General features: G+C 31.5%; 2 protein-coding genes across 2 annotated transcripts in view; both read right to left on the bottom strand.

Moving 5' to 3' along the window:
* The window catches only part of LOC132119714 (interleukin-17 receptor D), a 40,296-nt gene extending 22,700 nt beyond the window's left edge, over window positions 1–17,596 (bottom strand). Inside the window, exon 1 of the mRNA XM_059529907.1 lies at window positions 17,407–17,596. Coding sequence (XP_059385890.1) covers window positions 17,407–17,523 — 117 coding nt within the window. The 5' untranslated portion in view covers window positions 17,524–17,596. The remainder of the gene's footprint in view (window positions 1–17,406) is intronic.
* Window positions 17,597–20,137: 2,541 nt separating this feature from the next.
* On the bottom strand, window positions 20,138–23,012 carry LOC132119118 (homeobox expressed in ES cells 1-B-like). Its single transcript, XM_059528867.1, has 4 exons — window positions 22,764–23,012; window positions 21,327–21,499; window positions 20,827–20,928; window positions 20,138–20,598 (listed from the first exon to the last, which is right to left on the bottom strand). Exons 1-4 carry the CDS (start codon window positions 22,897–22,899, stop codon window positions 20,488–20,490), a joined length of 522 nt encoding a protein of 173 aa, XP_059384850.1. The 5' UTR covers window positions 22,900–23,012; the 3' UTR covers window positions 20,138–20,487.
* Window positions 23,013–25,891: the final 2,879 nt, after the last annotated feature.

Below are 25,891 nucleotides of genomic sequence, written 5' to 3'. Positions count from 1 at the left end.
ACAATGCCTCCTAACGAGCCCGTCACACTCTCCCCGACACCCTTTTATGACCTTCCCCAAACGAGCCTCTCCTTCCCTTCGTCCCTGAGGGCCGTTTGTCCTGCTGAGAGGAGCAGGAGCCTGAAGACGTCTCGCCCTCGTTGTGCTAAAAGCCCCAGCAGTCATTAGGCATCCTAAAACTTCAAATGGACAGTTTGCTGCGACTGGGACCATAAACTTGCTGCATCCCAGGAGGCAAATGAGCAGAACAGTTGCCCGTGAGGTAAAACAAGCAGGTCAGACGGCGGTCAAACAAGGGTCCCAACGCTTTATTAAGCCTTATTAAGTGATTGTAAAAGAGGGAAGAATATGTGCCTTTTGTTTAATGACTGGGGTCATTAAATGCACTGTGGAAATGAACAGAACACACAATGTCCAGTCAAGACCAATCTACAATTACAAAACATAGCATGGTAAAACCTATGCACCGCTAAAGCATACCATGGAAGTCTGCAGACCAATGCAATAGTATAAAACTTTGCTTTTATGGACATATTACTACATAATACTGTTTTTCTAAGCATATATTATGATAAGATTGTAATATTGTAATCTAAAAGATGATTTTGCATCCCAGCACTAACAAAAATATACCAAAAAGCATAAAGTTACAACCTTTAAATGAAAGTACCATGTTTTTTGGACATGTACCATTGTAATGTTATGATGTACTGTACTATAATATGTTATCAGTATTTTTAATCTGTTTCTATTTTTCTATTTTCAGTTTTAATTTTAGTTAAGGTTTAAGTAATTTTGTTGTGTTTATAATTCTTAGTAGTTTTTGCTTTGTAGTTCTTTAATTAATAATTTTGAATCAGCTTTAATCTTTTTTTTTTAAACATTTTCAGTGTTTTTTTTTTTTTTTGAGTTGAAGTTTTACAAATTTTGTTGGGCGTTTTTGTCATTTTTAGTAGTTTTTGTTTTTATTAAATTGTGTTTTTAGTCATTTTTAGAAGTTATTTTATTATTTTAGATATGTCTAGTTTTTATTTATATTTCAGTACAAATTTTTGTTATTTTAGTATATCAAGTTTACCTAAATTAAAAAAAGAAATGAAATACAGCTTAAATAAAAGTTTATATATATATATATATATATATATATATATATATATTTTTTTTTTTTTTTATTTTATTTTATTTCAGTTCATGTTTATTTTATTTCAAGTAACAATTTTTATGCTTTTAGTTTTAGTTAACCATAATAACCCTGGTTTGGGTATGGCACGATGTTTAAAAGTTTTTGAAAGTAGTCTCTTCTGTTCACCAAAGCAGTATTTATTTAATGAAAATTACAATAAAAACAGCAATATTTTGAAATATTATTCAAATTCTAAATAACTGTTTTCCATGTGAATGCATGTTAAAATGTAATTTATTCCTCTGATCAAAGCTGAATTTTCAGCTTCATTACTCCAGTCTTCAGTGTCACATGAACTGATCTGCTGATTTTCATCTCAAAAAACATTTCAGAGTATTATCAAAAGGTGAAAACAGTTGTGCTGCTTCATATTTTTGTTGAAAATGTGATACATTTTGTTTTTCAGGATTATTTTAAGAATAAAAAGTTCAAAAGAACAGCCTTTATTAGAAATAGAGATCTTTTTTAACATTATAAATGTTTTTGCTGTCACTTCTGATCAATTGAATGCATCATTTCCAAATAAAAGTAACATTTTCTTTAAGACTTCAAACATTTGGACAGCACTGTATTAATACATTAAGTGTGCCATGTTACTAGTAAGGGTTTGATGAACAAGAAAAATGAAGATCAGTTCAAATTTTGCCATTCATCTCTCATCACACACACACACACACACACACACACACACCTGGCACGTGCAATAGAAGCTATTATACGAATGAGATTTAGCTCAGTATTGTGTGGATGAGGGATGTGAGCATGTCTGAACAGAGCTGAAGCATCCTGTCGAACTCAACCAGGTGTTCCTCCTTCCACAAGAATAATAACAGTAATTATATCATCCCAAACGAGGAAAAACTTCACAGCATGGGAGCTGGGCTCAGGCTTTTATGCATTTATTTCCTTTTATGTTTTCACAAAAGACTGACTTCTCATGGCGACCACAGAGCAACTGCATTAACCCTATAAAGCCTGCTGTATTAGACTTCAAAATGCAAATTTCAAAACAGTCAGACAATCCCCTCCACGCCTTCTGATTGACTTTATCATCAAGTAAAAGGCTTTTAGTTTAATTGTACAAACGTCCTCCTTCAGCTTCAGCTTCTCGTGTTAAATCTTGACTTATTTTGATCAAGCAAAGGTCAGAATAACGTCAGTAGTTTTTCCACTTCTCAGTCAGCGGTGGATTGCATTGCATTATTTCAATCTCATCTATGACATATTAATGGAGATATGTGACGACTGCCATTTAAGCATTTTATGTAAGTAGTCATCAATCTCTTCAAGCAGTCTCTTCATCATTTCAGATTCAAGTCAATTTTATCTTATTTTATTTTACATTTTATTTCATTTGCATATTTTAACTTGTTTGTTCTTTTTAAATTTTATATTGTATTTATTTTATTGTATTTATTTATTATTAGTCGTATTTACTTTTATGTATCGTAAATTTTTTATTTTATTTATTATATTTTTTTTTACAATTTATTTAAAATTACATATTTGAGCTGATTTTTCATCTATATTCTGACTATATCAGACTATATGAGCCATAAGCACTTGCTTATATATATATTTATATATATATATATATATTTATATATATATATATATATATATATATATTTTTTTTTTTTTTTTTTTTTTTTTTTATATATATATATATATATTTTTTTTTTTTTTTCATTTACATGTATTTTTTTTTGGGTGGGGGGGGGTCTAAAGGTCTAATAACAGTTTCAAAAATAGATTATTCTGACCATTATTTCATGTGTCAGGCTTTGCAGGCTTAATCTGGTAAACTGACTCATTCTGAAATGTTAACTTCTCACAATCCAGTCCAGACAGACATACATACAGTTTACATAAAGCAAGCAGTTTGAAGTACCTGGTCTGACTTGTGTTTTGGCATCTAAGCTCACACATGAAGCTAATTTAATGAGAACACTGCCAGCTATGTTACACGTGTAGATGGTTTTTCTTAGGAACCCAATTAGCTGTAGCCCATATGGAGACAACAGCAAACAGGCCAGCAGACCACACTTTTTTCAAACGGGAAGCTATTTGTTTGATCCTTCTCTGCTTCATCAATCTTCTCCCATCCGACTCGGAGGAAATGCAACCCTCTGGGATTCTGAACAGGAGCATGCATGCTGCAGGGGAGAGAGAGCATGATGGGAAATCTGACCAGTGACGATCAATCAGAGGGACACTGCTGCTATTATTTGGTCTGGGATCAGGAAGAGGACGGATGATCTCTCAAGCCTGATAATCTACTGAATTTCCCAGCGGCGTTTGTTAGGATTACACATGAAGAGGAGGCGACCTGCATCTCGCTGCTTTCTGTTTCTCAGAACGGACTGGTGCCTTTTTACCAGAAACAAACTGCCTCATATGGATCCCAGATGATGCAAATACACAGCATGAATAAATATCACAAGTGAATGGCAGAAAACAGCACTTCAGTCAAATCCAGATACTAAAACTTGCTGTATGATTTGGAGAGGGAAAAAATGTGATTGTAATTTAAAATGCATTATTTTTTTTGCGTTCTGGGTTTGTTTTCAACACAAACAATATTTACATTTGTAAGTATTTGATTTAATGTGTTTGAAATTTTTTAATTCCTAATATATATATAAGGAACTAATTTACTGTGCTTGTTTGTAGGGCTGCACAATTTGGCCAAATAGATTTGTATCAATATACTAATAACTAATATAAAACAATTAAACAAAGCAAGAAATATTACTATAAGACTATTTCAAAATTGCAATACAAATATACTGTATATACGATCATGTAAAGCAACGTTTACTGTGAACCGAGTCACACTGAGACACAGAGATCACCAGATCATGAGCTGCTCACGTATAAATTAACACAATGCCATACTTCGCTCTGAAATGCACATATATTTGCAGCCTTTCTGATTCCATGATCACACTAAGCCATAATCGCAATTTAGATTTTGCACATTTTGTCTAATAAATTTGCATGCATAAACCTGAAATAATCTAAACAAGCAGTCCGACCTACACGAGCCGCCACAAAAGCAAGAAATCCAATGATATAGCACGCTCCAGACCTCATGGACTAAAGGAAGTCGTGCCTCCCATGTGATAAATCCAGCGCAGTGATGTTAAAAGGACTCTCCATCACTGTGTTTGTCTTACATGCACTTATGATATTGAGCTTCAGATCTAGCTGATCTGCTCTCGAGGGGCTTGTTGCTCAGCGCCGTGAAAACAAACAAAACCCCACTTCTCACTGTTTGACCAAAATACTGCTTGGAGTATAAAAGAAACAAAGCAAGCTTAGCACTGGCTAGATTTGATCTTTTGTGATGGGGGAAATTTGTAAATCGCCTTTATTTTTCTAAATTCACTCAATTTACTTTAAGACATGTTCTTGAAACTTAAATAACCAAAAGTGAAAAACTGATTTAGTCACTGCTTTAGCAAACTCAACATTGAGGTTTCGCTCCATACAGAACAATCCAACACATTTCTAATGGATGTCAAAGTCCTGTCTTGAAAAATTAAAATTTAATTTGTTTATTGGTTAACATGTTTACAATCAAGTTGTACATCTGTTTTATTATATAAAGCTCAAATAAAACTATATAAAACAATAATCATATATGTGTGTGTGTGTGTGTGTGTGTGTGTGTGTAGTCTTTACTCATCCATAAAGTTTATATTATGTACAATTTCAAACAAATAAAAAATCATAGCTTTTATACATTACTGAATTTATATATCACATAAAAATCTAATAAAAAACAAATATATATATATATATATATATATATTAATTACAATAAATACAATAAATAATTTGAATTACAATTAATTACAATTTTAAATTAATATATATATATATATATATATATATATATATATATATATATATATATATATACACACACACACCGGTATATACACATACATACATACATATATATATATATATATATATATATATATATATATATATATATAAATATAAATATATAGTCTTATATAAACAAATTGTTGAATTAAATGTTACAATTTATTATCGGTTATTGTCCATTATTAAATAAATTATTATATAATTATATCATTATATAAAGCTCTAACAAACTGTTTTTTTATTTACTTTTTTTTTTTTTTTTTACCTTTATTTAATTTTTTATATATATATGGCATGTAAAACTTACAAAAAGGCGGCTCATTTCCTTAACGTGTGTCTCCAATTTCATATTCCAAAAAGATTTATTTTCTAGGACGATCAACTTTGTGTATGCAATCGGGCCTTGTTGTTATTAATCTCTTTTATATGCAACTTTCATGTCTCACCAATAACACCAAACAAATCAGTGATGGGACGCTTGACATCGCAAAGACCTTTGTTTTGAGGAAACTCTGTTTACCAGAGGAGACTGGTTGAGTCGACATATTTACAGTATTTAACATGAAACGTAATACAAATGAATCACGAGTCACACTAACTTGCATTCAAACTATAAGTTTTGACATTAATAACAAAGCGATTGAGTTTGTTTCCGGCTGCTGGCCCATAGCTGCAGGTGATCATGAGTCATTAATGAGCAGGTATCAGATTCTTCATCATGATGAATTATAGTCATCATGAAGCACGTCTACAACACAGCTAAAAACATCCTGACGCTCAGACATGAGAGCACAAGAGGGAGATCCGAAAAGATGCTATGAAATTAACTATTTTAATGCTACGTCAATATCCTTTTCAAATCTAATTCAACAGGTTGCTGGATACTAAGAACAAAAAAAATGCATACGCCTTTGACATATAAGATTTAAATGATTTCTGAAGATCATGTGACACCGAAAATATAGCTTTAATCACAGAAATAAATTACGATTTAACATTCAAATTGAAAATAGTTACTTTAAATTGTCTCATTTCAAAATATTACTGTTTTTAAAGTATGTTATGCCATGGTTAGCATAAGAGACTACTTTGAAAAACATTAAAATATTGGAATCATTCAAACATTTTGACCTGAATATTTATATATATATATATATATATATATATATATATATATATATATATATATATATATATGTTACAAACTTGTATTTTTTTTTCTTTATTTTTGAAAATATTTTTTAATAATTATATATAATTATTATACAAATAATGTTTTATTTAATTCACATTTCTCTACATTTTTATATTATATAAATAATTAAATATATATATATATATATATATATATATATATATATATATATATATATATATATATATATATATATATATATATATATATATATATATATATATATATATGAGTTATATTGTTTATTTTATATTTTAAAAAACAAATGTGTGTATGTGTATATATATATATATATATATATATATATATATATATATATATATATATATATATATATATATATATATATAATAAAACTTAAAAATATATGTATAATAAATATGAAAACATGCATATAAAAAAATTTATAAATACATAAAATTATTTACATTTTGACCAGTATCAATGTTATAGCTATATGAATATGTGTGTATGTGTCTATAAGAAATATTTAAATGGCTCTTCTTCTAAACGAGTGATTTTGATCATGTAGCTGCAGCTCAGAGCGGTTGTGTTCATGTCAGCCCCAGCGCTGCTGTCAAAACAAAAGACAGAAACACAACTACATAAAACAGTGAATTAGTACCGATCAAGCACCTTAAACATGCGTCTCTGTGTCCAAAGAGGAACTGGATGAGCAGGTCAGCGAGGGAACGTCTGATGAAGGGTCAAACGCTGGAGGGCTTCAGTCTGCTCTCCTTAATGTGTTTCCTGTCGTCCCAGCCCTTTCTGTCAGGAAAACGCTCCCATATGCCATTACATTCCCTCTGAGGAACTTCAGCAGCTCATTAACATAAACACAGCACAGTCGAGGTGCTCTCTTGATCTCATCTGAACGTACATCACTGCTTTCAGAAGGGAATTTATCACAGGAGGGTCTGTCGTCTCTAAGCACATGTAGATCAGGCTCAGACTTCCTCTCTAGTGATGGGTTTTCCAGTCCTAAGACATCTAGGTAGAGCTTAACTCAACCCACTGATCCACCACCAGCCTTTTCTATCAATAGACACCCAATGCTTGAGGACAGAAGTCATGAAAAGTGGTCAGCACGTGCACTATAACACCAGGAACCTGGAAGAGCTGGCCTCTGAACTCTGTGACCCTTCATAAACTGATTTCTGAACTTGTGCACGGTTGACCTTCAGTGCAAAGGTCCGGAAGCTTCACCAACGTCTGCTAGATTCATATCTGCAGCAAAACGAAATATGAAACATGAATGATTTCACAACCATAATGACTAAAACTTGCTAATGAGAAGCAACCTACTGTGATTATGTTTCTGAGAATCCCAAGTTTATAATAAGCCTTCAATGATCGTCTGTTTGTTGCAAAGAAATATTGTATGTCTTGGATTATACTTGGAATATATTGAAAAAGTCAGAGAACTTTTATTTTGCTTTTCTGGAGCTCATCATGTTAAAAGGGCAATGTGAACGTCCTGGTAAACATCTTCTGAGTAAATTAAGAAATATTCATTTATGAATGAACTAAGTTTTATAGCAGTGGGGTCATATTCTTAAGTCAGTTTTGGGATCCAAATAAAGTAAAAGTCACACCTGGCTATATATTTGCTGTATAAATCAGGGTTTCCCAAACTGGGTTCATGAGTGTAAAAAAAACAAAAAAAACACTTTAAAATAATTCAGATAGAACACTTAATAATTATGATTAAAAATTAAAGCTAAAAATTAAATAATAATATATAATAAAAAAATAAATAAGATGAAACACTTACTAAACATGTATAACAACATAATGTAAAATTTAAATATTTTAATTTTTTAAATTAAATAATAATATTGTTGCATTTAAATAATTGTACAAATTCAAATAATTTACATAAAACACTTTATAAATAAATTTTTATAAAATCATAATTAAAATAATTTTTTTAGATTTAATAATGAAAATACAACAATTGCTAAAACTGCATAAAATCATTAAAAATAGATAGAATTTTATTAAATATTAAATTAAATGTACAACAAAACTAAACACTCAAAAAAGACAAAACATTGATTACAAAAATACATATATATTCATAAAATCATTATATTAAATGAAAATCCAATTTAAAAATGCAAATGAATAAAATAATAAAAATATAAGATTAAAATAATGTATAATCATGAATAATCCAAATAAAACACAAACTAAAAATATTAAATATTATATTTGTTTACCTGCATGTCATGTGACCATTAACCAACATCAGAGAACTGTGAACAAGTGAATGTGTTTTTAACCTTAACTTGTAAGGGATCTTTGTTGTTTGGATTCTTTCTCATCACATGGAATCATCACATCTTGTTTTTATAATTGTTTGAAATTAACATTACTTGTAAAAGGATGTAAACACAGCAGGCAGAAACTCCCTGAAACGAGTCCAGACACACTTTCAGAAGAGAAGCTTATCCTCAAGAAAGCCCTTTCATTCTCACTTCTATAGCCTGGATTAATAGTTAGTGCTGATAAAACAGTCACTGTGTGTCCGCCCCGAAACACATATATGAGATATGAGAAGATATAGCCAAGAATTACCCCCCGGATGACATTAACAAACAATGAACGTCTTGACAGGACAGAGGGCTTGTGGGATTGAAAGTTTTGGGTTTCATGTGTTAAGAATGCACCGCTGCCCACGGCTGTCCAGAACCACACGACCATGAAGAAGAGGAAACGAGAAGATCATCTCGCGGCTCTAATGGAAAACACAGAGGCAGAGCCAAGTGCGGATGAGACACAAGAGAGCAGAACACATGCTGACTAACCCTTCAGCTCGGGGGCAGAGCTAATGTCTGAGGCCCCAAATATAGTGAACACAGGAGCTTCTAGCTCGATTACACAGACTGCTGCATTACTTATGTCCTTCACTTTTCTGAAGAAACATTTATGCATGAAATCTTACTTCATGAACGTATCAGTAGTAGGATAATTCTTGAATAAATATAAACAATTTTACACACACAAACATACATACAAACACATATATACATACATACACATACATATACATACACATACATACATACATACACAATATGGTTTAATTATTCATTATTATAAAACATTTACATATTAAATAATTTATTGAAATTAAACAATTACATTTTCCTTAGAATCTACAAATTACAAAGTAAAATATTGTGCACTCAGTTTATTTCTTTTTTGGACAACATTTATGAGTTCTAATCATACTTATATAATAAATAATTTAAACATTTATCAAATAATTATTAATTATTCTTAAATAATCTTAAATAATTGTACAATTATATATATATGTATATTTTATATATATATATATATATATATATATTATTAGAATGCATTTAATTTTATTCAATATTAATTAGCAATTTATATATTTTATACAATGAATAAAATATATAAAGCAAACTATACATTTAATTATTTAATTTATCCAAGTTATCTATCTGTCTATCTAGCTATATATATTGGAACCTTTATTATTTATTTATTTATGTATTTATTTATGTATGTATGTATGTATGTATGTATTTATTTATTTATTTATACATACATGTGTATAAATATTAGTATTATTTTTATTATAAAGTAAAAATGTTCAATTAAATTGTCCTTTAAATTTATGTTAATTAAAGGTTACAAGGAAAAACTAAATAAAGATTCTTTATTAGCACTGATGATTCCGTGAAGAACCTTTGACATCCATAGAATCTTTTCATTCCACAAAAGGTTCTTTACAGTGGAAACTGTTTCTTTAGAACATCTAAGTGTTCTAGAAAAAGTGACTTTTTTAAAGAACTGTTGGTTCTTTGAGGAACATTAATGGCCTTTTTGGAACATTTATTTTCAAAAGTATATTATAAAAGTAAATTAAAGTACATTAGGGTCATTTCTGATTTGGAATTTAATAGTAACGTCAATCTGATTTACTTCAACTAGACGACTTCAGGACACTATGGACTTCATCAGATCAGTGACAACACATATAAAGCTGTGCTTTTCATCTAAGCAGCCACAAACTGGCGACATAAAAGATTCCTCCACCCCCAGAGCACAGAGGGGACCGCATACTTTCCCCCTGCAGACGACAAACACTGTATCACTGTATCACTGCGTCTTAAATCATTGCCTGAAACCTACAGGCAGGAAGTTGCTCTGTACCAGATCTCTGATTAGAGTGGAGCAAAGAGCAACTAATTGATTTTAATGGTTTCAGTCTGTGGAGCAGCAGGGTGAAAGAGGAAGGACTTGTATGATTACAGATCGGGTATCTCCACAATGCAAACGGACTCAAGATATAACCCTGAGGGTCGCCAGAGCATCGCCAACTGTATGAGGTTAAAGTGCGAGCTCAAATAGCATATATACATTTTCAGTTTTGTTCTGCATTAGGTTTAAGAGAAATTTTTATAGACAAATTATAAATAATTGTGTTTTGCATGGTTAATTTTCAACATTTTATTCGTTTCATGGTTGATTCTGAATAGAAGTGGGTGGTATGACAGCATAAAAGATAGAGAGTTGCGTACAGTATATTCACCAGAGTATATTATAAACAATTTTATAATTATTTTTATATATTTTATTATATATTCTGTACAATAATGTTGTATAATAAATATATAATACATTTATATAATCTTATATACATTTTATAGTAAATGTATATCATAAATATGTCAATAATTCATATTAAATAAAATATAAAAAATATATTATTTCTAAAGTATTTAAGTTCATTATAATAAAAAAAAATTTTGTATATAAATTAACAAATAAGTATATACTGATTAAATAATTACATTTATTAAGAATTCATTAAATATTATTAAATGAATTAAACATTCTTATTTTTACATTACGTTCATAATTTTATGTGTATATATATATATATATATATATATATATATATATATAAATGATTAAAATGGAAATAAATAAATAATTAGATATATTAAATGAAATAACTAAACTACATATTTAAAATCTAACAATTATATAACTAATTCAATAATTAAATATAATAAATGAATAATTGAATATATATATATATATATATAATAGAATGTATGTATACATGTATAATTAATTATATATAAAATGTATTATGTAAATATTTTATATATATATATATATATATATATATATATATATATATATATATATATATATATATATATATATATATATATATATATATATATATATATATATATATATATATAACACACAAACACTACAGTACATTATATAATTTTGTTTACTTATAAATTACTGATGTTGACATTATAAAATAATATATCAATTATTAACCATAACCAAAATATAAAATCATTCATAGTGTGATGTAAGTTATGTAAGATGTCATACTGTCCAAAACAAAAGCAGACCAGACTAACTTTAGACCAAGAATTTACCAGGATCACAGAAAAATCACCAATCAGAGGCCCCCAGCCGAGGTGAACAGAGTGTCCCAACTCTTAATTCACTTTTTACATAGCTAATTTTACCAGCGACATCCTGCCATTCAGAGTGAGCGGCAGGAGCACTCGTCCGGTCAAAAGAAGTGTTGCTGCTGAAAGACCCCCATCCCAGAATTCAAAGCGGTTCAGCAAACCGGGCCGATTCAGAGCTAGCCAGCCAGGGATTTTCCCACCGCACTACAAGACACAGCCTCCAAGGTGACGAGCTGCTTGGATGGTTTTCAATGCACCCTTAAGATGGCACAGAAATAACTCAGAGCGAACCCCCCTTTCATTCGCTCTCCGCACCGTGAGCGCATGAAACACACCCCCTTCCCCATCATTAATCCTCAACCAGATGTTACGAGAACAAGGAACCAAAGTGTGAGGGCTCTTTTGAGAAACACACACAGAAATGGAAAAAGGCCCATATATGCACTCAAGGTTTTGCATTAGATCCCTGAACCACGTTAATAAAGGAAGGTTTTGGCTGGGATTCTGCTTGTGCTCATCTGGAGTTAAAGTAAAACAGGCTGTTACGCTATTGTTTTATCTGACCTAGTATAATAGACTGAAACTGGGAGATTTCAGTGCTGAAATTCATGTTTCTGAGTCCATTTGTGGCTACTGCCTGATATAGATCAGTGTCAAGATTCATTCTGGTTTATAAATGTTTCTCATTAAAAATAACAAATACATTAAGCACTTGCAATAGTTACCCCAAAAATGTATGCAAGTTTGAGTATCTTTCCTGTGTTAAACACAAAAGAAGATATTTTGAAGAACACTGGCAACCAAACAGTTGCCGAAAGCCATTGACTTCCAAATAATTTTTTCCTTAATGGAAGTCAATGGGTACCGGCAACAGATTAGTTACCAACATTCTTCAAAATATCTTCATTTGTGTTCACCGGAGGAAAGAAACTCATACAGGTTTGGAACAACATGAGGGTGAATAAATGAGGACAGGATTTTAAGGTTTTAGGTGAACTATCCCTTTAAGAAGATAAACAGTGAAATATCAAAATTGCCATCAAAAATTGCTTTGTTAAAGGTCAAGATTGATTTTCCAAGGTCAATCGATTAAAGAAGCAGTTCCTAAATTACTCTCATGTTGCTCCTACGCAGCACTGGATAAAAGTCAGACATTAAAATGTATGCATTGTGCAATAATTACCCAAAAAAGACTTATAAAAGAGGAACAAAAGCCATTTATCAAAAAGCCAACGATATTCATAATAATCATCAAACTAGTTTGGAACCACATGATGGTGAGTAAATAAAGATGAATGTTTTTGGTGAACTAAAGTGCTTTAAAGTTCTTTGGGCAACAAATAAATGCACTTTCTGCAATACATTTACTTGAGCGCCGAAGGAAAAGTGAGATCTACAGTACGTATTTAATAATTTAATCAAGGCTCTCAATTCAAAACACAACAGAGGTTTACACATGAAAAACACGGCTAATCGCACCCCCAGAAACCATTGCTCTCGCTGGAAACAATTTCGAGATGCTTGCTAATGTTTGTGAGGTTTGGCAAACATAATTCTCACAGAGCATAACTTAACCAGATGGACGGGGACAAGACTATTGTTAAACCGATTACACAGCCGGTAATATCCGTTCCGTAATGAATTCCTTTATTTCTTAAACAGAGATACAGGACTTGAGGTCAACCTCTGAGATGGAAAGGAAAGTTAGGCTCATTTCTACGACTCCCTGTGATGCCCTGGCAGTTGGAAAATCTCACAGGGCTTGTTGGAAAGCTGAAGGCAAGATGCTATTGAGCCGAGAGGCCTGGGACTTCCAGAGAGAACAACCACTTTAATCTGAATCCAAAAGGTCCCCATCGGAGAACCAATTGAGTCTCGGCTGGAGCCCAACAAAGCCAGAAGCCAATTTAAATATCTACCTTTGTTTTTCCTGAGACTCAACCTGAACTGTGCAGTCAAAAACAAAAAACAACGTAAAGACCGGAAGTATGAAACTACACAGAGACAACATGCAACACAAACAAGCACTCTTTTTTTTTTGCATCATAAAAAACACTTTTTTTTCTGTCTTTATATTTGAAAATTGACAAAAACGCAATGATGCAAACAGTATTAACCCTCTACAGAGACAATATGCAACATAAACGATTACATTTCCTTTAAAAATTCAAATTTTACATCTTAAAAATAATCAATTTTTATATTTTCTGAAAAAGTGAGCTGTGTTTGCCCACCCAAGGTGACTGCATACTAATCCATGTCAATTTTATGTCTGATTGCACTGAAAAATAATAGCTCATATCCATAGCACAAACACAGCAGGACAGGTTATATGAATCATAATTTGAAACTAAACCACTAAAAGTATAAGCAATGATATTCCGCATAAAAGTGATGCCTCAGTAATTTTACAATACACAAATAGTGTTAAAGAGCCAAAAGGTACTTTAAAGCACAGAAAGCAAAGGCACAAATTCATTATAAAATCATATGTACAAAAATGGCTTTGCATATGTAATTTGACAAAACAAATTATAATAATAAATACTTGTACATAAATGTAAAAAAAAATTTAAAAAAAAAATTTTGCATTTAAAAAAAAAATGAATCAAAATTTTATTTTTTTGGAAAATGTAAGACATTTCTAGAGGACTGCTTCTTTTTTTGCCAATTTTTTCTAAGTTTGCATTGAAAAATAACAGCTCACCTCTCCTCTACAACACATATTAAACATTGCATAAGTAAATCTTACTTTACCTTCAGTGTATATGTAATCAACAGTTAGATTGTTCATATTATTCCAAAATATACATTATAGAATCACACATTTCAATATATATTATATAACACATACAATACACTCATGTTAAGTGATAATAGGATAGATAATTTGCTATATAATAGGCCTATATAGCAAATCTCAACTGCCTGATTTTTTCAACACAAAATGTAACTAATCAACCAGCACTTTATATTAATAAATTGGATATATATGTCCAACATCATCTAAATACATACAGTGAGCTTGCATAGGGCCATATTTAGTATATAGGATTGCATATTTAGTATATAGGATATGTCTGATTGCTTGTTTTGTAGTAAAAATTTTAAGTACATTATTGCCCAACTCTAATCTGATAAATGTGACTTTAAATGCATCAACATAAGCATCATTAATTTCTGCATTTAAGGTTGCTTTGAAACAATGTGTATTGTGAAAAGCGCTATATATATATATATATATATATATATATATATATATATATATATATATATATATATATATATATATATATATATATATATATATATTTAACTTGGCTTGACATCTAATTTTAGGCAACAGTTATATCCATGACATGATGGATTATGCACCAACGTTTACTACTTCGTGACAGAAGCTACTAAACCAAAGTCTAAGCAATGGTTAAAAGCATAATAATGATGCCTCAGTAATTTAACAATCTCAGAACAGCGTTAAAGAGTCTATGAGAGCATGCAAAACATAAAAATGCATATAAAAGACAATTTCACAATTGCTAGCTTTCATTAATGAAGTAAGTAGTTCAACTATGTCTCAGCCCAGTTGTAAGAACAGCAGAAAAAGTTTTAACGGCACACAAGAACACAAAATTCATTCACACCTGAAGTGTTTCTCTCTACAGGACAGCTTTGATGTAGCAGTGAAGGGAAGTGAACTGTGCTTCCTAAAAGGAAATGCCAAAGAATTTTAATAGAGCAAACAGTCCAATGACTTCCTTTGGGAAATGACTTCAAAGCAGTCCTGTCCCTTCAGGACAATGAGATTGTGGGGCAATCTGTCTGTCAATAGCCTGTCATCAGCAAACGACCCAGACACGGGTCAACAAGAAGAAAAGCCACAGACAAACACTACCAGCGCAACATGGACTTTTTTAAATCATCTTTTGATACCTTATACTCATATAAATAGGAAAAGGTTGGTAGTATTTGCAACAGATATCTCTAACTGGTCTGAAAACAAAACATAAAACATAAGCAAGAGTACATTTCAAAATCTCAAAATAATGCTTTAAGTCCAATTCAGCTATAAAACACGTAATGGGGAACTCATGGAAGTCATCTATAGGCGAATAACTACACAACAGTTAAGCATTACTCTATTCATTAATAAAGAAGTCACATGGTGGTCTGTACCATCTAAAAGGTTAAACCATGTATTAAACATCCACCAAACAGTTGACAGTAGCCATTAGTGTCCCTTTCACACATACAGTCTTTACTGAGAGATCGTGTAAACCGGACCTTTTCAAAAATACCTGCAAATCTGTTCTTGCAATTTACTGTAATGAGAAGTTGTAACATTACCAGTAAAGTACTGATGATGTGCTCTGTGTTAACAAAGAATGAAGATTATCCACACGCAAGAACACGCTGTTTTGAGTTTTTACCTGTACTATTGAAGTCAATGGCTACCGTTAACTTTTGGTTACCAATATTCTTCAAAATATCTTCTGTTGTGTTCAACAGTTTAAAGAAACTCATACAAGTATGGAACATACTTCATTCATTTTTAGCTGACAGTCCCTTTTTTAAAGAAAACATGTATTAAGAATTAAATATCTACACTTTATTTTGTTCTGAACATGTTTCTCCATACTTTGGACTATGCTAATTCAAATTCAACCCAATGTTTAAATGAAAACCTGCAATGCTTTTTAATTTCCATCTTCCCAGTGATCTCTAGTCAATCACCATTCAACTCCATTCATAAAACTATCAAGAGGTCAACACCAGGAACAAAAGATCCACAAAAGACCCAACTGTGGGACTCATTCACACATCTAACCGACTTAAAAGGCCATTTCCCAAATCTCAATGTTCCTGACCGGAAGAAGACTTCAACTTTAAAAGCACAGCATAAATCATACAGGTGCACTCTCAAAAATACACTTTTGTGCTTTCATATGGTTCTTTAGAGATTAAAACATGTCTTCAGATCAGTGGTTTGGATTCTGAGTTTTTTTTTGGGAGAACTAGAAAATAACTTCTTAGGGGATAATTAAGTTTTAGCAGGTATTTTTGTTTTTAGACCATCTCAGACAAGCAACAAACCAGATACCTATTGTAAGGTTTTTGGAACAGAATCGAATCAGCTTTACTGCCAGGTGTGTGCAAACACACAAGGAATTTGGTACAAACACATACATATACAAACAGAAAGAGCATTCAAATAATTAAGACTAAAGGAGAAAAAATAATAATACGCTGTATAAATAAAACTAGCATGTAGGCTTTTTACATAATACTGGTTTTAGTTTGTCTAAAAACTGCTACCATGTTATAAAAGATATGCAAAGTTACAAATGCTCTCCTTTGGTATCATACCTTAACTTTTAAGAGTCTACACCCAAATAAACACATATAATCTGTCAGATGCTTGTATATTAACATTACAATAACACTGTTTTGTGATCAATAATTCTCCCTAGTTGTTGAATCCTGTCATTTGGACTCCAAACTCTCGTTGTAAGCATGAAAGGAGCTGTAAATGTTCCTCTGAGAATGTAATGTGACGTGACTAAACTTGTTGGTGAAGTTTTCAGCTCGTGGCACTGACAGAAACATCATCGTCGCTCGCTACAGCTCGAGTGTGTCTTTACCTTGTAGCTGCATTTATCCGAGGCTCCTCTCTTTGCTCCGTTCACCGAAGCGCTGCTGTAGCACACAAACACGCACAAAACCGTGAAAAAGTGATCGCGACTCCGTGATTCAGCCATTCCTGTCCGTCCATGAAGCTCCGCTGATGGGAATGAACGCGAGCGAGCGCGTCTCCGCGAAGATTGCGCGAGCCTCACAAGGTGGAGCGCTCTCTCTCTCTCTCTCTCTCTCTGTGTGTGTGTGTGTGTGTGTGTGTGTGTGTGTGTGTGTGTGTGTGTGTGTGTGTGTGTAATCCCAGTGTAATCCCAATCCTACTGTCTCTGTTCTTGGCAAATACAGTGCAAATACTAGCAAACTAATTACATATAGCAATAAATACTTAACATGTATATTAAGAACATCTCAGAAATGTTTATTTCATATTTGAATGATATATATATCATTATATATATCATTATATATATATATATATATATATATATATATACACACACACACAGTTTAGGGCATTCAAATATATTTTTATTATATTTATATTAATTATTGTGTTTGTTTATGCTACACATCACATTTTATTTGACCTGTTTAATTAAGATTTTTTTTTATAAAGCATATAAATAAATAAAGCACATTTTTTTATATATTTCTGTGTACAGAACTAGAGAAATAAAAGACATTCCGGGTGGAAAATTAAGTTTAAGACTATGTTTTCCATTTGAAAATTATATGTGAAACCGTGCACATTTACAATAAATAATATGTTGATTGCTTTGTTTTCTGATCACATACTAACATACTCTTTCTGCAGTATACTGTATGTTAACACATTTTATGTATTAATGAAATAACCTGATTACCACACTATGGAAATAATTTTGAGATTTTTCCATTTCAACTTTTTTTGTAGACATAACTATTCATTTATAAATTGTACAGACAACAAGAATTGTTTAATTTATTGGCTTAAATGAACTCAAAAACACATGTTGAAACGACTGAATCACACAAAGATTAAGTTTTAAGTTGCCTCAACCAATGTTTTACAGTGCAGATTCTTATGCTGTGCTTCATAATCCAAAGTGGTTTCTATTTAAATTTACACAACCGTGAACAACAGTATGTATGGATACTATAATGTATATATATGGACTATAATGGATACTATAGCAAAAGTATGCTATTCGGAACAAGAACAGGATTATTTCACAGTGCATTATTAAGCCGTGTTCATTTGTACAGTGGTAAACACACTTCCACATTCCATTGTAATTTCATTTCAGGTTTCGAAACCTGACAGACCTCATATATGAGACATTCACACCTTGTTATGACACGCTTGAAACCATACACATCTGAAGTTTGAGTGTGTTAATACATGCAATAGTGGATTATTAATTGGATTATTAAATAATTAGTGAATTTTGAATGACCTGTAGACGATATGAGGTCACTGGTTACTGCATCAGGTGTTTGTTGTATGTGTTATTCACAATCTTCTTGATTGCTAAGATGAACACATATTCTTAAAACTATCTATAATAATATGATGTGATACATTTGTACTAAAATCAGACAAAAATTGTATTGTTAGAGTTGAAGTAATGGTTTTGGATTTTGGAGCAATGGATTCAGTTTTGAGTGTAAATCGAGATTCTTTCTTGACACTCACATCAAAACAAGCTGCTTTTGTTTGCAGCTTAAAAGATGACCACACCAGCAATGCCCCAACAGCTTTATGATGCTTTCATAATGAAGTGCCTGCATTAAAATCTGTACAATATAGCTGTAAATGTGTGGCATTGCCTTGTGAAAATGTGCTTTGATATTCTAGACAAATATAAATATTTGACGCTCTTTCTGAAATAAATGCATGGCTTTGATGTTTTAAATGTTTTTATTATAATCCAGTGTTTTGAATATAGTTTTCCTAATATTTATTAATATATTTTTTTATAATATTAACATGAATCATTCCCAATATTTTAAATAAAATTGCTCCTACCTCAACGTTTAACGTATAAACATTTTGGATTATAATTTTATTTAAAAATATTTTTGGAAAAGCATTGGACTTCCTTGAAAAAGCTAGGAAACAATTTTCACTCTTGAATCAATATTTTTGACTATAGTTTTGATTTTTGATTTACGTAAATCACTGTAATATTATATTCATTATATTATATTATATAAAATTACAATACATCATATTATTACAAGGATTGAAATAATGTATTTGTTTACTTAAAGAAAGTTTGTTTTTATTTTTAGTCTGCACTGTAAATATACATTTCATTAAGTTGTAAATAAAACAGTGATTATGGTTTAAGTATGCTGTAGTATTTACTAACAATTTGTAAGTAAAAATTGTTTAATTTCAATTTTTCCGTTTTTTTTATCTGCTACAAAATGTATTAAAAAATTATTCCAAACAATAGCGCCACCCAGTGTTTCCATATATCACAGACTATTTTGGCTCTATAATATAATATAATATAATATAATATAATATAATATAATATAATATAATATAATATAATATAATATAATATAATATAATATAATATAATATAATATAATATAATATAATATAATATAATATAATATAATATAATATAATATAATATAATATAATAACTGTGAAAGTGCTGAAATGTTAAAATCCAGTGACTTTCAAATGCAAATGTAATTCTTTTGAAATGCCAAAATTAACCCCCATATGACCCAATCAGTACTTAATAGGTTTACTAAATTCTCGTTACAAAGCACTAATTAGTTTGGAGGTGGGGGGTTTGCTTAACAGTTGGCAGAAGATAATGTTAACTCCACTTGGAACAAGAAACATTTAAATTTAAGGTTGAATTAAAAAGCTGGATTAAAACAGTGTTTATATTGACTCTATTATTATTTATTTTTAGCAAACACACAATAAAGAAATAACAAAAAATGTTATTTTAAATCAGAGTTTGAGATAAGCATTAATTACAAAACAGGTAAAGACGTATATAATAAATTACAACAACATTATAGAGCGAGGCAGAGCAACAGGAATAATAATAAGAAGAACAAATGTGGATCTGCAACTATCAGCGTTCTTCTCTGCTGGTTTGTAAATCACTGAGGACGTTTTTCACCATGAGAAACTGAGATTCTCTGTATGAACGCTTCAGCTTCGCTCTTCTGTTCTGAAACCAAATCTAAGAGACAAACATAAAAATATTAATCAAACTGCTGCAATAAACTTAAAAGAAAATTAAATTAATTAATCTCTGACACATTTCATCATCTAGTTCGAACATCTTCCAGTATTATGTGTCCTAACAAGTCTTACATCGCTTACGTGCTTATTCAAACAGCCCAAAACAAACAATATTATACTAAATACATAATATTGGTCCAATATATAGATTCAGATCAGACTTTACCTGAATTCTGTCCTCATCTAGATGCAGTTTCTTAGCAAGTTCTTCACGTATATCAATGCCCGGGTAAGAGTTCACTTGAAACACACTCTCCAATATCTTGATCTGGACATTGAAAAAAAAAAAACAGTATAGTTAATGACAAAATGACACAAGTTACTTTTTAGTAATTATACAGAAATCATAAATAGTTCATGGTAGCTTTCAACGTATTTTGTGATTTCAGAATAATAGTTTGCAAAATTATATTAAAAAGCCTGAAACTGCTGTATTTTTGTGCATTTTAATCTGGACGTTTTAGTTGGATGTTTTTTCTTTTTTTTTTCTTTTTAAATGTAACCTTCTTGTTTTAGAACGTTCAGATTCAAATGTAACGTTTCCATAATATTTGTAACATGATGAAATGGAATGTTGCCTATATGAAGCTTCACAGAACGTTAAGAAATAACGGTTTCATAACATAAAAGGAACGTTTGAAAAACATTGTATATGTCGACGTTTACCTGAACACTAGAGAAGGCCGTTCGCGGCCGGCGCCCGATGTACCAGTTCAGTGTTCTCCTGTACGAGTCTGCTGGGGATTTACTGTAAGATTTACTGTCTTCATTCATCCTCACATCCACTGAAGTATCACTGTCTGCGACCACGCCACGGTTCTGGCATGCTGGTTTCACGTCTGAAATAAATAAAAGACAATATGTTAGGAAATAAACTCCATAGGTTTGTGCGCACTATCGCTGGAACGTGAGATAGAAGTGATCGGTTTGTTCGAATGGATCGCTCAATAGAATCGGTTCTGTAAACCGAGTCATCACTTAAAATATTCTCAGTAACCAAACTGCTCTCTTTGTTTTCAGTTTGTTTAACCTAAATAGGTTACATTATCAATTTATTGTTTAGCCTAAATCAGTTACAGTATACAGTAGGATATCGGTTCATTCATATCACGAAATTATTCCCAAAAGCAAATTTCATTAATAATAATAATAATAATAATAAATTAATAAACGGAATAAAACGTTACATTTTGAAGTGGAAAGGAAAGACTGAAGTTATATTTTTTTATAAAAACATAATAATAATAATCTTTGTTTTATCAAGAAAACCGGTTCTGTAAAACATCGGATCGTGCGCAATATCGATGAGAATAGCGATTCGTTTAAGAGAATCGGATTGTTTGATCGGATCGCTCAAGAGAATCGGTTCAGTAAATAGAGTCATTGCTTAACATTATTCTCAGAAACCAAACTGCCCTATGTGTTTTCAATTTGTTCAGCCTAAATATATTACATTATCGGTTCATTCATTTGAAATTATTCCCAGAAGCCAATTTAATTAATAATTACCAGAAAAATAATACACTGAATAAAATGTGAAATTTTGAAGTGGAAAGAAAAGAACTGAAGTAAAGTTATTATTTATTTTTTAGTAAAACATACTAATAATCTTTGTTTTATCCAAAGAAACGGTTCGCTGGGAATAGCGATTCATTTAAGTGAATCAGATTGTTCGAACGGGTCGACGCTGGTTCAGTAAACAGATTCATCGCTTAAATTATTCTAAGAGAGCAAACTGATCTCTGTGTTTTCAGTTTGTTTAGCCTAAATAGTTTACATTTATTGTTGGTCCTAATATTAATAACCAATATTTTTATTTTATTTCATTTGAAATAATACGCTATTTACATGAATTATCCCCAATATTTGTTAATAAAACTGTTACTTTTTATTTCCAAATATTTTTACAATATTTGTTTTATTTTAAAATATACAGAAATAGCCTAAAGGTAGCCTACACCAAATGATTTGTGCTACAAACCAGCGTGTTTGTGATAATTAATCACTCATCAATCTTCAGCTATTTTTATTTATCTTGCGTTTAAAATAGGCCTATATGAAAACACACATCTTAAATTGTGCATATAGGGCGTTTTATTTTACCTGTCCAGGGTCGGTAAGGTGCTGACAGGATGGTTCTCTGATCCGGTCTGTCGAGTCCCAGGATGCTGTCGATGGTGAAGGCAGACTGTCTGGGCATCGAGTGGTTCTGATGCCAGCTCACTGTGAGAGAAGCCATCTGGAGACCCAGTCCTCTTCTTCTGGTGTGATCCGAAAGGTGGAGGTTCGTCTTTATAGCTCCACACTCCCCTAAACATCACTAATTAAAGCCTGAGACCGTACGTTTTCCATGTGAATCGTTGGCCCTCCGCATGGGCCCCCTGGACTGCAGGTAATTCAGGGTCCAGAATGAGGCATTCCAACCTTAAGCAGCAACCTGTTATCTTCTGGAGACACTGAATCCCTTAAAGCTGCTATTGAAAGGGACAAAACACGGCTGATGTGCCATTCTTTTTACTCACCAGGTAGAAAATTAGACTCTGTTCCCGGGATTTATCTCCTCCCCATTTCCTTGTGCCGCATCTCCAGCATTATGAGAAAGCAGTCAACTAGTGCCTAATCTTATTTACCTTATTTTCTACCACACAAGTTTAAAATAATAAAAAAGCCTAATGCTGTTTAAACTAATCCTGCTGAATATTTCCATTCTCTTTTGACATGCATGGAGAAAGATGCTCCGGATCACAAAAGCACAATAGCAGCCTGGCAATTTGCTGGAAGCAGCATGTAATAATTGTCTCATTCAATGCCGAACTGATCTCTTTTGGTTGCCTGGCTGCTTTTAATAAACGACTTGCTTGTTTATTTGTCTTAGGCTCTTGGAGAGCACCGAGGACACAAGCCTGGCCCCTGCAGCTCCATTGTTTTGCAAAGAAATTACCAATTAGACTTATTTAAATGCAAACCAAACAAAGACCAATTAGAAATGAATATCAAATCACTCCACACACAATACAAGCAATTTATGCATTATATTATCGAGATAATCCAGTTGCACAAGTTTGGAGAGTTTGATGGAGCTCATACCGAGGTTGTTTTTAAAATACCTGAAATTAAAAGCAAATTGTTTATTGGATAATATTTATTCTTAGACACTTCAGAAATATGTGATGTCTTGACATCTTAACTTGAAGATATTATTAAAAATATGTACTAAAAATTGTATAAAGCTAATAGAATTAAGTTTAATTTTTAGGGTTTGTATATATATATATATATATACAAGTGCATCTAAAAAAATGTGAATATTATGGAAAAGTTTTTTTTATTATAAAAAAGCAAACTTTCATATTCTAGATTCATTGCACACAAACTGAAATATTTCAAGAGTGTTTTGGTTTTAATTCTGATGCTGTGATGGCGGTCTTCAGCTCCTCTGTATTGTTTGTCAGATGTTACTTATCTTCCTCTTCACAATACCACATAGATTCTCTGTGAGGTTCAGGTCAGGTGAGTTGGCTGGCCAATCAAGCACAGTAATATCATGGTCATCAAACCACTTGGAAGTGGTTTTGGCTCTGGGCAGGTGCTAAAGTCTTGCTGCAAAATGAAATAAGCATCTCCATCAAGCCATAAAGTGCTACAAAATCTCCTGTTAGATGGCTGCATTGACTTTGGACTTGATAAAACACAATGGACCAACACCAGCAGACATCACGGCACCCAAATCATCACTGACTTCAGAAACTTCACACGAAACTTCCTCCAGGCTCCAGACCTTGATTTCCACATGAAATACTAAATGTACTTTTATCTGAAAAGAGGAATGTGGACCACTGAGTAACAGTCCAGTTCTTTTTCCTCCTTACCTCGGGTGAAATGTTTCTGACGTTTTTTCTGGTTCAGAAGTGGTTTGGTTCTTCTAGGTATGTGACAGCTGTAGCTCTTTTCCTGAAGACGTCTGAGTGTGGTGACTCTTGATTCACTGACTCCAGCTTCAGTCCACTCCTTTTGAAGCTCTCCCAAGTTCTTGAACTGGCTTTTCCTGACAATCTTCCCAAGGCTGTGGTCATCCCTGTTGCTTGTGCACACTTTTTCCGTCAAGTCAACTTTCTATGAATATATTTTGATACAGCACTCTGTGAACAGCCAGCCCTTTCAGCAATGACCTTCTGTGGCTTTCCCTCTTTGTGGAGGGTGTCGATGATTGACAGTATTTATACTCAAAATTAATCAAATCAAGCTTAAAATGGAATATTCAAATTTTTTGAGACACTGAATTTTTAATTTTCCTAAGCTTTAAGTCGTAACCATCAGAATAAAAAAAAAACCTCTTAAAATATTTGTTTGTGAGCAATGAATCTAGAATATAAGAAAGTTTGCTTTTTTTAAATTAAATTACAAAAAATAAAGACCTTTTCCATTATATTCAAATTTTTTAAGATGCAGCCGTATATTTACTGATTTTTATTTATTATTATTTATTTATTTCTCATTGTATTCTTTTCAATGTTGGATGTAGCTGTAAAAATTATAATATTTGTGATCTGAAGACGTATAATAAAAAAGTAAAAAAAAATAAAAAATAGGAAAAAAAGAACACATGCCTTAAAAAGTTATATACCAGAGTAATTGAAAAAAAAAAAAAAAGGATATATTATTTCTGTAAGGCAAGTCAGCTGTTTTAAAACAGATGTTAAATACCAATCTTCATTGTACCTCATAAATCCATCAACTGATTTTGTAGAAAGACATTTAGACACAAACAGTTTCTTAAAGGATGGAAATAATCATGTACAAATGAATGCTGCAAATGCTTCAAACTTAATAACAGACTGTCATGTAACAGAAAGTGTCTCAGTATATAAACCATAAAGACAGTGTTAATTACTTAATTACACAAGTAAAATAAACCAAATCAATGACTGAGATACAGTATTTAATTAAACAAAAACTTGAATATTTCAGTTTGCAATTCCACCACCTATTACTTTTATCCACAAGCTGAACCATTTCAGTATATTTGGCCATTATGTGCAATGCAGACTTCAAAATATCTTATACGAAACAGAACAACAACAAAAAATGATGTCATCCCAAGTTTAAAGACATTTGATCAGATGATTAAAAAAAATAATGATTCCTTAGTGATCATTTAGAAACACTGATTGATTACATAACTGTCTATAAAATGAATCAAATATATGAGTGTAGATGAAAAATATTATGAA

The sequence above is a fragment of the Carassius carassius genome, chromosome 38 (genome assembly GCF_963082965.1).
Source record: "Carassius carassius chromosome 38, fCarCar2.1, whole genome shotgun sequence".
Taxonomy (NCBI): Eukaryota; Metazoa; Chordata; class Actinopteri; order Cypriniformes; family Cyprinidae; genus Carassius; species Carassius carassius.
The sequence above is the reverse complement of the archived record's forward strand: the minus strand, read 5'-3'. Positions and strand labels throughout refer to the sequence as shown.

Excerpts from the sequence above, each read along its gene's own strand:
- LOC132119118 (XM_059528867.1), bottom strand. The coding sequence starts at position 22,899 with ATGGCTTCTCTCACAGTGAGCTGGCATCAGAACCACTCGATGCCCAGA. Across the intron at positions 21,500-22,763 it reads ACCTTACCGACCCTGGACAG|ACGTGAAACCAGCATGCCAG; the intron begins GTAAAATAAAAC and ends TATTTATTTCAG. Across the intron at positions 20,929-21,326 it reads CGGCCTTCTCTAGTGTTCAG|ATCAAGATATTGGAGAGTGT; the intron begins GTAAACGTCGAC and ends TTCAATGTCCAG.